Source organism: Myotis yumanensis, unplaced genomic scaffold (assembly GCF_028538775.1).
Source record: "Myotis yumanensis isolate MYYU_CA2020_CCGP unplaced genomic scaffold, mMyoYum1.0.hap1 SCAF_8, whole genome shotgun sequence".
In the NCBI taxonomy this organism is placed as follows: Eukaryota; Metazoa; Chordata; class Mammalia; order Chiroptera; family Vespertilionidae; genus Myotis; species Myotis yumanensis.
Genome location: NW_027223759.1, coordinates 44,571,303 through 44,583,835, shown reverse-complemented (window position 1 = coordinate 44,583,835; position 12,533 = coordinate 44,571,303). Strand labels below are relative to the sequence as shown.

The 12,533-nt window shown below is 42.7% G+C and overlaps 1 protein-coding gene across 5 annotated transcripts in view; it reads left to right on the top strand.

The window, feature by feature from the left end:
• Nucleotides 1-12,533, top strand: part of RAPGEF4 (Rap guanine nucleotide exchange factor 4) — a 260,265-nt gene that overhangs the window by 146,828 nt on the left and 100,904 nt on the right. The window contains exon 1 of one of the 5 annotated variants that reach the window (XM_070422746.1): nucleotides 4,912-4,962. The exons of the other annotated variants lie outside the window; for them this stretch is intronic. Within the exon in view, the coding sequence (XP_070278847.1) occupies nucleotides 4,945-4,962 (18 nt within the window). The 5' untranslated portion in view covers nucleotides 4,912-4,944. Of the gene's footprint in view, nucleotides 1-4,911; nucleotides 4,963-12,533 lie in introns of those variants that run through there. 5 annotated transcript variants of the gene reach the window in all.

Genomic DNA, 12,533 nt, shown 5'->3' with positions numbered 1-12,533 from the left:
TTTAGACACAGACAACAGTGTGGTGATGACTAGAGGGGAAGGTGGATGGAGGAGGTAGGAGAGGTATGGGAGATAAATGGTGATGGAAGGGTACTTGACTTGGGGTGGTGAACACATAATACAACATACAGATGATGTGTTATAGAATTGTACATCTGAAACCTATATAATTTTATTAACCAGTGTCACCCCAATACATTGAATTTTTAAAAATCTGTATGTGTTGAGTAAAGCTCTAGACAACCAGGCTCCTGGGATTCTAAAGCCGTAGCCTTCAGAGCCCAAAGTAACATACTGATTCTACCACCATTTTGGACCCGGATATCCCAAAGCACCCGTAACAAAAACCACACAGGTCCTTAGCCAAATAAAGATGATAAAAGGGCCTGCTGCTTCCTAGTCCAGGGACCATCAGTGATGAGGAGAGCGTACGGAATGGCCAGACCCCAGGGAGTCTAAAATGTTCTAAGCTTCAAAAGGAAGCTTGTGTCTCTCTTAGGCCCCAGGTGACCTTTCGTTGGGGCCTCCCTGCAGTGGGAGGACAGGCACAAAGTTCTAAGCAGAAAGCCTACCAGCTGTCACCGTGTAGCTCACTTTGGGACAAAATAGGAATTTGAAGTTTGCAGGAAGTTTGGTAGAGTGATGTAGGGGCTGGCCAGGCGGTCTCGCCTGTATTAGTTGTGGTGTCTGTTTATTTGTATGTGTTTGGGCCCTTCTGAGTCAAATCCTCTGGCAACCGGACAAGCACACGTTTTCTCTGTCACCAAATAGAGTGGATGTAACATCACCCTGTGCTCTTAGGAAAGCTCTCCAGTGCCTTTGGTCAGAGTAAAGCAAATGAGATGAAAGATACTGGTGAGCAGAGTTGAAGCTCCTAGACAGATAAAAAGAAGCTTAAGCTCCTTAATGTGGTGCTAATTGACGTTTTTCCTTTGGAAGAGACAAGTTGTGTTGTGATGGTTTCTTTAATCCTTTATACTCTTTAACTACATGCTGGGCAATATTATAGTCCCTTTCTGTTTCTAAATAGCCATAACAGGCCTGTGACTGAAATAAAAGCACTTAAACTATTGTTTCAATGTCCAAACACAGTCTTTGTGGAAAGCATATATTCTCCTTTCCAGCTTCTACTCTCGATTTTGTTAATCACCGTGTTTAACTTTTAATCAAGTGTGTAGATGTCAGTAAGTGGTGTTTTTACCTGCCTTGCCAGCTATATTTTCTTTCCAGACCTAGGCTTAGTTTGTATAAAAAGAACTTTATTTTCATAAATTGCACTTTCGTAGAAACAAATGGGCTGGCAGTTAATTTGCAAGAGTATTTGTTGACTACTTACTTTAATTGATAGGGATTTTTAACTTTAGGTACCACAGGATACTGGAACCTATAAAATAACTGATGAAAATATTAGAAAAATGACCATTGACCCAATAAGGCAAGTAGACTATTTTGGTAGGGGTGTAATTGTTTGTGGTTATTAGGTTTATAATGAAATTCTTCTCTTTGATTTAAGTTGGGTTTTTTTTTCTGTCTTCTCTATGTGTCATACCTGACTGACCACGTTTAACTCAGAAGCTAAAAAAAAAAAATCACAAATAAAAGAAAGCTTTATAGTTGAATATTACTGTTGTCCTTTGAAGGAATGAGCTTGCCTATAATTTATTGCTACTTCTGTTGACTTTGCTGCTTACTGTGCTATATATCCTTCTGAGAGACAACTGCTATGGAGCTTTGTAGTCTTAGAAGTTTATAGTTTTCTTCCTAAGTGTGCAAGAAGCTGGAAAATAGACTCAGGAAGAAATTACAAAATAATCCCATTTTCTGACTTACAGCATCTTGTTTCCAAAAAGATCATTTGAGATCTTCATTTTTAAGGTAGTTGTAGTATTGATAGTGTTGCTAGCAAGTTTCTTGCTAAATATGGAAGCATACTTTCCCAGTAAAGAACACTACCAATGCAGAGATCAAAGGTTTCCAAAGTGCTGGAAGAGCTGACACTAGCTATTAATAATGAGCAAGTTTGGGGGGTCTTATAAAACTATCTGTAGGTCTAATTTTAAAAAGATGACTTAAGTCCGGCCCCGGTAGCTCAGTGGTTGAGCATCCATGGTTTGAGGTTGGGGCGCCGCCCTCTATCACCCACAGAGCAGGGCCGATCAGGGGGTTGGGGCGCCGCCACTGTCACACTTGAGGCAGGGCCGATGGAGAGGTTATGGCTCTACCCTGTCACACACAGAGCAGGGCCTGGGTGGGAGGGTGGGGGGTTGGGGCACCGCACCCTGTCACACACAGAGCAGGGCCCATCAGGGGGTTGGTGCGCTCCCCCCGGTCAAATACAGAGCCGCAGGGCAACCAGGGGATTGGGGAGCTCCCCCACATCAGGCACAGAGCAGGGCTGGTCAGGGGGTTGGGGTGCCTTCCCCTGTCACGAACAGAGCAGGGTGGATAGGGAGGTTGTGGCCCCGCCCCCTGTCACACACAGAGCCGCAGGGTGATCAGGGGGTTTGGGCGCTGCCCCGTGTCACACTGATCCCGGTGCTGGGAGGCATATTACCCTTTTACTATATAGAATAGAGGCCTGGTGCATGGGTGGGGGCCGGCTGGTTTGCCCTGAAGGGTGTCCTGGATCAGGGTGGGGGTCCCCACTGGGGTGCCTGGCCAATATGGGTGGATCCTGGTTGAGCTTTCTCCCGGGCAATTTAACAAGCTCAGTAAACTGAGGGATAAAGAAAAGCATCACTTTGCTGCCTGCCATCACCATAAGCTGTGTGCAGATCACTTAACAGGAAATGTATAGATACTGGTTACTTTCTGATGTCTATGGAATATTCCCTCTTGAATGTCATAGCGTCTTTGCCTGTGGGGACCCCCACCCTGATCCAGGACACCCTTCAGGGCAAACCAGCCGGCCCCCACCCATGCACCAGGCCTCTATTCTATATAGTAAAAGGGTAATATGCCTCCCAGCACCGGGATCAGTGTGACACGGGGCAGCGCCCAAACCCCCTGATCGCCCTGCGGCTCTGTGTGTGACAGGGGGCGGGGCCACAACCTCCCTATCCACCCTGCTCTGTTCGTGACAGGGGAAGGCACCCCAACCCCCTGACCAGCCCTGCTCTGTGCCTGATGGGGGGGAGCTCCCCAATCCCCTGGTTGCCCTGCGGCTCTGTATTTGACCGGGGGGAGCGCACCAACCCCCTGCTGGGCCCTGCTCTGTGTGTGACAGGGTGCGGTGCCCCAACCCCCCACCCTCCCACCCAGGCCCTGCTCTGTGTGTGACAGGGTAGAGCCATAACCTCTCCATCGGCCCTGCCTCAAGTGTGACAGTGGCGGCGCCCCAACCCCCTGATCGGCCCTGCTCTGTGGGTGATAGAGGGCGGCGCCCCAACCTCCCTCCACGGGCCTTGCTCTGTGTGTGACAGGGTAGAGCCATAACCTCCCCATTGGCCCTGCCCTGAGTGTGACAGGGTGCAGCGCCCCAACCCCCTGATCCGCCCTACTCTGTGTGTGAGAGGGGGCAGTGCCCCAACTCCCCTAGCGGCCCTACTCTGTGAATGACAGCGGGGAGCTCCTCAACCCCCTGATCAGCCCTGCTCTGTGCGTGACAGGGTACGGAGCCCCAACACCCCTGATGGGCCCTGCTCTGTGCGTGACAGGGGGTGGCGCCGCAACCTCCCCATCGACCCTGCCTTGAGTGTGACAGGGGGCGGTGCCCCAACCCCCCAATCGGCCCTACCCTGAGCGTGACTGAGGGTGGCATTGCAACCTCCCGATCCACCCTGCTCTGTGCATGACGGGGCGGCGCCCCAACTCCCCAATCGGCCCTGCTCTGAGCCCGACCAGGGGCTGCACTTAGGAATTGGGCCTGCCCTCTGCCACCTGGGAGCAGGCCTAAGCCAGCAGGTTGTTATCTCCCGAGGGGTCCCAGACTGTGAGAGGGCACAGGCCGAGCTGGGGGACCCCCCCCCCCCGCCCCGAGTGCACAAATTTTTGTGCACCGGGCCTCTAGTATCAATAATAATAAAAAATGACCAAGTTTGTCAAATGCTTTAAAATAGTGGGTCATTTATATGAAGAACAATTTTCAGAAATTATTATAAAGACAAGGTTTTAAATGGCAGATAATAAGGGAATAATCTACACACTTTTTGAAAATTCTCATTGAGGTTAATAGAGTAATAATAAGCAAGTAACTATTAGGGTTAAAAGGTTAGGGGTTTTAGGAATTTTTAGGGATTATAATAACATTTATCTCTATTGCTCTTTTTCAAGGTTAGAGAAAACAAATTAGACTATTTCTCACCAATTAAATGACAACATCTTATTTTGCCATTATAAACTGGCTATGATTCTGGGCCAGATGAAGGAAAAAGGAAGGCATGTTTGCTGATACAAACTTAAAGTGCAAAATACGTAGATAATCCCATAAAACCCCTGTAGCACACCTACTGGAGTTAAACCAACAGTTTTCTGCAGAAACAAAGGTTTTTAAAATCTTGCTTTAAAGCATGACTGGCCCATGTTCGGAGCTTATCCGAGTGTCTTGGCCAGAGTTTGAGGGCTTACCCAGCAGCCGTTCTCTCTGTTCCTGGGTGAGAATAGTTTCCTAGTGCTGACCCCACCCTGAGACAACACACATGTCACGTGGGCTGAGGGTGCAAAGCTCCACACAGGAGAGCAAACGAACCAAATGCTGGGAACTTAGAAAATACTGAGCCTGCTCGTTTTGATTTTGAAGGGCAAATTGCTTATCGCCCGGTGAAGATTAGATCTGGGGTGCTGCTGACCCCGTTCTGCGTGATGTCTAGTGTGTAAACACGCATTTCTTCAGCTGGTGGATTGGAATGCGTCACTCAGGGAGCCAGGACTTACTTTGCCCAACCTCCTGGAGCACACCAGTGGTGATGTCGAAGGTGCCACGGACAGCTTCAGCTCTCTGAAGACATGTTTGTTTTTGTGTTTGTGAGTTATACGTTTTACCGGGCAGAATGCCCTTGTGAATTTCTTCCTGCTTTTTATTCCATCTGTTCCTCTCCTCTGTGGTGAGAGCTGACGGTGCTGTCTCTCTCCCTCTCTAGCTTCTGCAGTGGTATATTGATTGGATTTGTAACGTAATGTGCAGGCAGTTGCCCTTCAGCTAAGCAGTAAATACAGGTAACACTCCAAAAATCTGACCTTGTGTTGTCAATTAGACCATGTGTTTGTTGCCTCTGAATCAGTGGTTCTCAACCTTGGCTGCACATTAGACTCACCTGGGAATCTTTTTAAAATCCCGATTTCTGGGCCTCATCCTCTGGAAATTCTGTTTCTTTGTTATGGGGTGGGGCTACAACATTAGTAACAAAGAAACAGAATTTCCGGAGGATGAGGCCCAGAAATCGGGATTTTAAAAAGATTCCCAGGTGATTCTAATGTGCAGCCAAGGTTGAGAACCACTGCTCTAAATGTTCTTAGTTGTGTTCACGGGACCTACTTGTCATGAGTTTCCTTGGCAAAGGGGCACCTATTGGGGTATATTGGGGTGCTGCCTTGTTAGCATATTTTAGAATTATGTTTATAATATTATGAATTGCATTTGGTGATTGTTTTAATGCTCTAATTTTGGTTCTTCTACATTTAATTTTTTTTTTTTTTAGGACATAGAACCTTTTTTTTAATCCTCCCCTGAGGAGTGAGAATATTTTTTTCCATTGATTTTTAGAGAGAGCAGAAGGGGAGAGAGAGAAATATTGATGTGAGAGAAACACATCAATTGGTTGCCTCCCATATGCCCCCAGCTGGGGGTGGGGATTGAACCTACAATCCAGACATGTACCCTTAACCAGAATCAAACCTGGGACCCTCTGGTGCACAGGCCTGTGCTCTAATCACTGAGCCCACCAGCCAGGACAGGACATAGAACTTCTTAATGTTGCTGCGAGGCTGACGGGTTTTGGGGGTTGTCACTGATGGTTTTTCAGGGCTGCTTTGAATATATTCTCTCAGTTTTTCTGTAATCAGAATTCGACTTGGCCAGACCTCACAGAAAGGACCTGGGTAGCATTGAATAGTTAAGCATCATCATCATAAAAGAATGAGATTCCCACTCTCTCTAGCCAACAACTTCTCCAGCTCTCACTTTAAAACATAGCATGGCCTTCAGGTGAGCCTGCTCAGTAGCTCGCTGCTGAGAATTAGTTCCACTGTCAGCGGGGACAAGGAACCTAATCTCATGTTGGTAATAATGTGCTCCACTGCGGATTCCAAAGTTATGGGAGAGAGAATTGTTGTCGGCAGAAATATTTCATCCTGTGCTGCAGGCAATTATGTTCATCACCAGTAACTTTGAGTTGTTAGTGTATTATCTCAACTGATTGTGAGGATAAAATGCATAGTATCTTTTATGTTTGATGAATTCGAAGTTTTATTATTCTTGTTTTGAGAAATTGAAACCAAATTATTTGCAAAATATGTCTTATGTGTAGGAGAGAAAATTGTAGTGTTCTCAGATTGGATAAATTAATGTAGTGATTGCATGTCATTTAGGATTTGAATTCTTTCCTCATAACAATTCTTTGTCAGACAGACTCCCCTGAGTCCAGAGATATTAAAATATTCTGTAGTCATTCTCTTTACCTTGAGGTAAAATTGCATTGAAGCAAGATAGGTGATAGATACGCATATAAATGCACATGCACACATATACAGACACATACATATGTTTGATTGTACAGATATGTATTTATCTATTTTCATTCTTAAAATTTTCGGAAACAAATTTGTAAAGCCACCTTTAGTAATATGATCTGGCATTCTTATTGCCAGTTTTTATCAATGTTTAAGTTCTCTTTACTTTAACTTAGTTTTATTTTCTATTTTCCTTCAAAGGATGATTCAGAAATACCCATAGAATTTGCCATCTATTTGCGCAAAAACCTTTCATTTGTTGCATGTGTATTGACCAATCCCAGGCCCATGACAGGCTCCAAAAATAAAGTACGGTTCCTTCAGGGCGTTGCAGCGAGCAGATGGAGGCAGACATGTGAACACAAAAGTACCGTGAAGGGTCATGGGCACATGTGGGCAGAGTGTGCCATGAGGTGTGGCCTTAGGACAGTGATGGCGAACCTATGACACACATGTCAGAGGTGACACGCGAACTCATTTTTTTGGTTGATTTTTCTTTGTTAAATGGCATTTAAATATATAAAATAAATATCAAAAATATAAATCTTTGTTTTACTATAGTTGCAAATATCAAAAAATTTCTATATGTGACACGGCACCAGAGTTAAGTCAGGATTTTTCAAAATGCTGACATGCCAAGCTCAAAAGGTTCGCCATCACTGCCTTGGGAGCTCTCCAGGCTTGAGCTGAAATCCAGCTCTGCTACTTACTACCCATGTGAAGGTAGACAAGTTAGTGTCTCCCTCTGTTTCCTCATCTCCAGGAGGACTAATGAGATGAAGCATGCCAAGTGCTTAGCCAGTGCTGCAACCCACAGTGTGCTCTCAGGAGACACATGGGGGGGGGGGGGGGGGGCTTCTTTTTTAAAATGGCAGCTCTGGATGGTGGATGCCTTAGGAGCCTGTTGTTCACTCTGATACCCAGCTCCTTTTCTGCTGTAATTTGCCCAGTCAGTGCTCCCTTATTTCTGATGTTCTCCTTTGTGTCCTTTCTTTCCCCTTCTCTTGAATGACTCACTCAGCAAAGCTTTCCATTGAATCTTGCCCTCTTTTACCTTTTCCATTTGTCAAGGTCATTTTAAACTTCATTCCAGTTCTTCTAAGTGCCAGCCACTCCCACCCACCCAATTGGGAATCATTGTCAGATTTAATGAGCATGGTTTTGATTCCATAGTCAAGGCATTAATCAGTATGTTAACATCTAGCAACATTCAGCAGATGACCTAACCTTGTGGAATTTAATTTGTTTGTACTAATTTATTTGTATACATGGTAAAATTACCCCTTCCAGATAGGAAGAAACACACAACAACACTTGGGAAAACACCCCATGAGAATACTGGATAAAAAAACAAGTATAAGTCATTAAAGTCACTTTTGTCATGCTTTTCACTCACTTGTAATTTGGGAAAAAAGGAAGACAACAATTTTCTTTCTATTTCAGGAGGCATTGGTATGACTGAGTTCAATGCTCATTCATCTTTATAGTCCCTGTCCCCAGAAATGCATCAATTTTTGTCCCTGACACTTCATAGCCAGCAGCATTGTACAAGTCACTTACCTCCATAAGGTTCAGTTTCCTCATCAATAAAAATGGTGATCCCTGAACTACTACAATAAAAGGATTGCTTGGGGCATCAATGACAGTAAGGCATGGGGGAAATCCCAAAACTTGGCACTGCTCTCAGAAAACACAACATTTTATTAAGTTCCCTGGAGCTTAATGCTAAATAAGATCACACCCTTGTCTATGGCCTCAGCCCAAGGACAGTATTCTGGCCTGAGGGATCATGGAGGTTGGCCAGTGGGTTCTGGTTTCTATGGAGATTGGGGTTGGGAAGCTTTGTAAAGGTGCCCTTGCATCCTGTTAGGACTTGGTCCAGTTCTAAGTTCTGGAAACAACTTAGGATGCCAAATGGCAAGTCATTCATCTTAATGTCCTTATAAGTTGGCTCAGCCAGGAGAATGAAAAATTCCCGAATCACACCAAGTGCTTACTTGGTGCTGTAATATGATAACCCGATCCCAAACAAAGTGAGGAAACCACACCCAAAGTTGACTACAAGGATGGACGAGGATAGAGAGTCAGAACAGGAACTCCAAGATAAGCTGGGGAAGGCGCCTGGATTGTGTGGGGCACAGCAGAGAATCATGGATGTTGTCACAGCAGTCCGCCCTGGGCCTTCTAGCTTTAGGGTGTGTGAGGTTTTTTAATATTTTATGTTTACCCAATCCTCTCAGTGTTAAAGCATTGCAATGTACACTGTCTAGTAAAGGAATTTGTCACATAAATGCAAAAGTGGCTCTATCATTCAACAAGGTATTCGTTTAAGCAGTAGGTAATGGGCCCTCCCTCACCTACCCCGCAACCTCCTACTTCCCAGCTTTATATTTTGTGTTTTTTCTTCCTCTCTCTTTAGTGTGTAGTATATTCAGAAAAACACTTGGGCTCCCTCTGGTGTCCATTCCAATATTTTTGCATGTTTAACCTTAAAGCTGAAGCTTCAGTTACCTGACACACCATTTTTGAATAAAAGTGGAAGTGTTAATAGTAAGTGCTATTTTCCTTTGTAAGATGCCTGATAATTGGAAACATCCAAATTGGATAAAATATCGAATTCATTCATTCATCCATTTTCCATCTAATATGCTGTTAATATTTGGCTTTCCTGAAGAAGGGATATTTAATCTGCAGTCCATAGAAATATATTTAATTCCAATCCTGTAAGTTAAACATATTTTTCTCAAACAGAGATTCTATTAATAACTAAGTTTTTATAGAATGCTTCTTGTGTATTAAATCAGAGTTAGGCATGGTGGGAAACAATTTGTTATTTATCATTTTAAAAATATATGAAAATGCTCTTTTTAAATGGTTGACAGTGTTATATTATTTCTTTTTTTTTCTTTAAATCAAATCAAAGACCCATTCTATTTTCCCCAGAGAATTTTATTCTATGAAGTGATTATTTTTCTAGGCCAGATTCTTTTTAATTGTGTCAATGTATTAGTCAATATACAGGCTCAACTGCAATAACATAGACCTAACTATAAAAATCTCTTAAATTAGATAGAATATAATTTTCCTTCATGCTAATTGTCCACATGTGAGCTGTCCAGGGTTAATATGGCATCCCATGTTGTTAGGTATTTTTATGATTGCAAGTCTCTTCTTGGTTACCTTATTCTTATACTTACATGTATAAAAAATAAAAAATATATATATATAAATTTAAATCTTAGCATTTAAAAAATTAGTATGACTGTAATCTCTATTAAATTTTTTCTTCTGGATTGAGTTATGACAGGCTCTGAAAATAAAGTACGGTACCTTCAGGGAGTTGCAGTGAGCAGAGGGAGACAGACATGTAAGCATAAAAGTACGGTGAAGGGTCATGGGCACGTGTGGGCAGAGAGTGTGGCATGAGGTATGGCCGTTAGCAATAGTACACAGTTGTCAAAACAAACTAAATATTTTATAGGTTTTTATAATTATTAAATGTTAAAGTAAATTATTATTGAAAATGCATCACTGAGTGACTTGGGTGCTTTTTAAAAATGAATTTGTTATCGATGCAACAGGGGTTTAACATTAATTCTATTCTCCTTTTTTGGTTTTTAGATAAGTAAATACTGGGAAAGCCTATTTACATAAGTAAGCAAATGAGAATGGAAATAATCTTAAATAGCAAAGTCACTAAGTTCTTTGACTCCTAGGCAGCTAGTGCGGTACTTTATGCAGAGATGGAGGCGATGGTAGAGTCCCAGTGGAGAAGATGGGAAGAGTTGCATTCTAGATGGATTTTGAAAATGGAGTTCATAGGATTTTCTGGTGGATTAAATGTGAGGAGAGAAAGGAAGAAGGGAGTCAGGGAGAACTTCCCCGTTTGGGGCCTGACCACATGGAAGGATGCAGCTGCCAACAGCGACGCAAGGGAGAGCTGAGGATAAAGTGAGTTTGGAGACCTAATTTGGAGGTCATTGTACTAGACAGAATCCAGGAATGCGGTGTGATTAGACTTCCTCCTGGTACTGTCAATAGTTAATGAGAATAAACATTTGTGAGAGTGATAATGAGGTTCGATGTTGGGTATTTATACTGAGAAGTATGTGCCTGGGGCATGAATGAAATTAGAATGTGTCTGAAAGAAATAAAAATGAGGGAAAAATCAGCAAGAATTTTATTAGGTTTGTCACTTCCCTCTGTTGTATTTTGTAGATTTTTAAGAGAATTTCTGTTTGTAAGTAAACTCTGTGTCACTGTCGATGTCACCTTCTGAATTAATAAAAGGTTGATGTATGGAATATTTTAAGTACAAACAGGAAATGAATCAAGCTAACAAAGCACTGCTTAATAGACATCCTCAGGGACCCAATTTAATGAATAGGTAGAGGGATATTATTTGTAACTTATCCCACGAATTATTTCTATATGACTCAGTGATTTTAAAGGGGTTGGCCTGCTTGAAACAATTTGTTTTTCTTAATTAGTTTAATCATTCTCTATAGTTTCTAATACTACTAAATGGGATAATAACCCCTTTTTCTTAAATAAATTAATTTTTCTAACCTAGCCATTAATGTTCAATTAATAAGGTTTGAAGGAGTGAAGTATTTCCATAATAGGAGGGGAAATTATCATATTTTATTTAATTCTTTTTAAATCAACTCACATTTATTAAGGACCTATTCTGTACCATGCAGGCACATATTTTGGCTCTAGAGATACAAAGTCCAATAAAACTAATTCAAAGAGCAAACAACCTAGTAGCTTAAACAGTCTAGGAGAGAGATAGGTAAATGGGTAATTATATCAGAACATGGTACTGAGAGAAATTAGAGCCAAGTGCTGAAATGCCTCACACATTGTAAGAGCCGTACCACTTGAACGCAAAGGATTTCTGAAAAAAAGAATGTTTCATTATCCACACACACCCCAGCATTCTCCCTCTTCATAAGAATGCAGAGCTATTGTATAACTTCAGACTATGTAGATTACAGGTGGCAGAAATACATATCAAGCCACCGCAAAAGCAAACAAGGGAGTAAGTTGGGGACTCACAGCCCCAGTCCACAGGAAGAACAGGTGTGGAGCTGGCCTTCGGTTTACAGAAGCCAAGGACTCCACTTCTTTCTACTTCTCCCCAAGCCTGGAAACGTGGCCACCAACAGTTTCTAGTTCTTCCAGAGCAGCTACAGTTAGAAAATCTTGAGGAAGGATACTGACGGGTCTCGTGTGGGTCATGTCGTCCCTTTTCCCCCAACTCTGAGCCAGGGTGGACTCGGCTCTGAAATGAAAAGAAGGTCTGTGCCCAGAAAAGTGGGGGCCAGGAAATAGTAGCTGTTTACTACTCTTTTCCAGTGAGGCACATTCGACTGACTCCTAAAAAATCAGCCCCCTTCCTTTGGTGTACTCAGGTAGCATCATAATGCAATCAATATCTCATTTGGGGTTAGCCTTCATCCCTTGTTTATCAAGAAGTAGGACAGCAGCACTCACGAGAATAATGTTGACATCACATTTTGCAGTCGCTTTGATTGCAGTGTGCATCGTGCTTTAGAAATTCCATGCATTCTATTCAATCAGAATCACAATGTCCTCTTCCCCGTCTTCTTAACATGTATGATGTGGAAATTAACGAGATTTGATCTTGTTAAGTCTTTTGAGATACTTGGGTGTGGGTTCTGAACCAGTAGAAGACATAAGCAGTTCTGTCTTTCCTAGATATAGGAATTCTTCCTTTTTATCTAGTTGATTTTAAGTCTGTAAAGTCTACGAGCCAAATTTACATTCAGATGAGTCATTGAAGCTTACATTGTGTGCCCAAAAAGAAATGTGTATGCCAAGAGTCTGAAATGAAGTCTAGC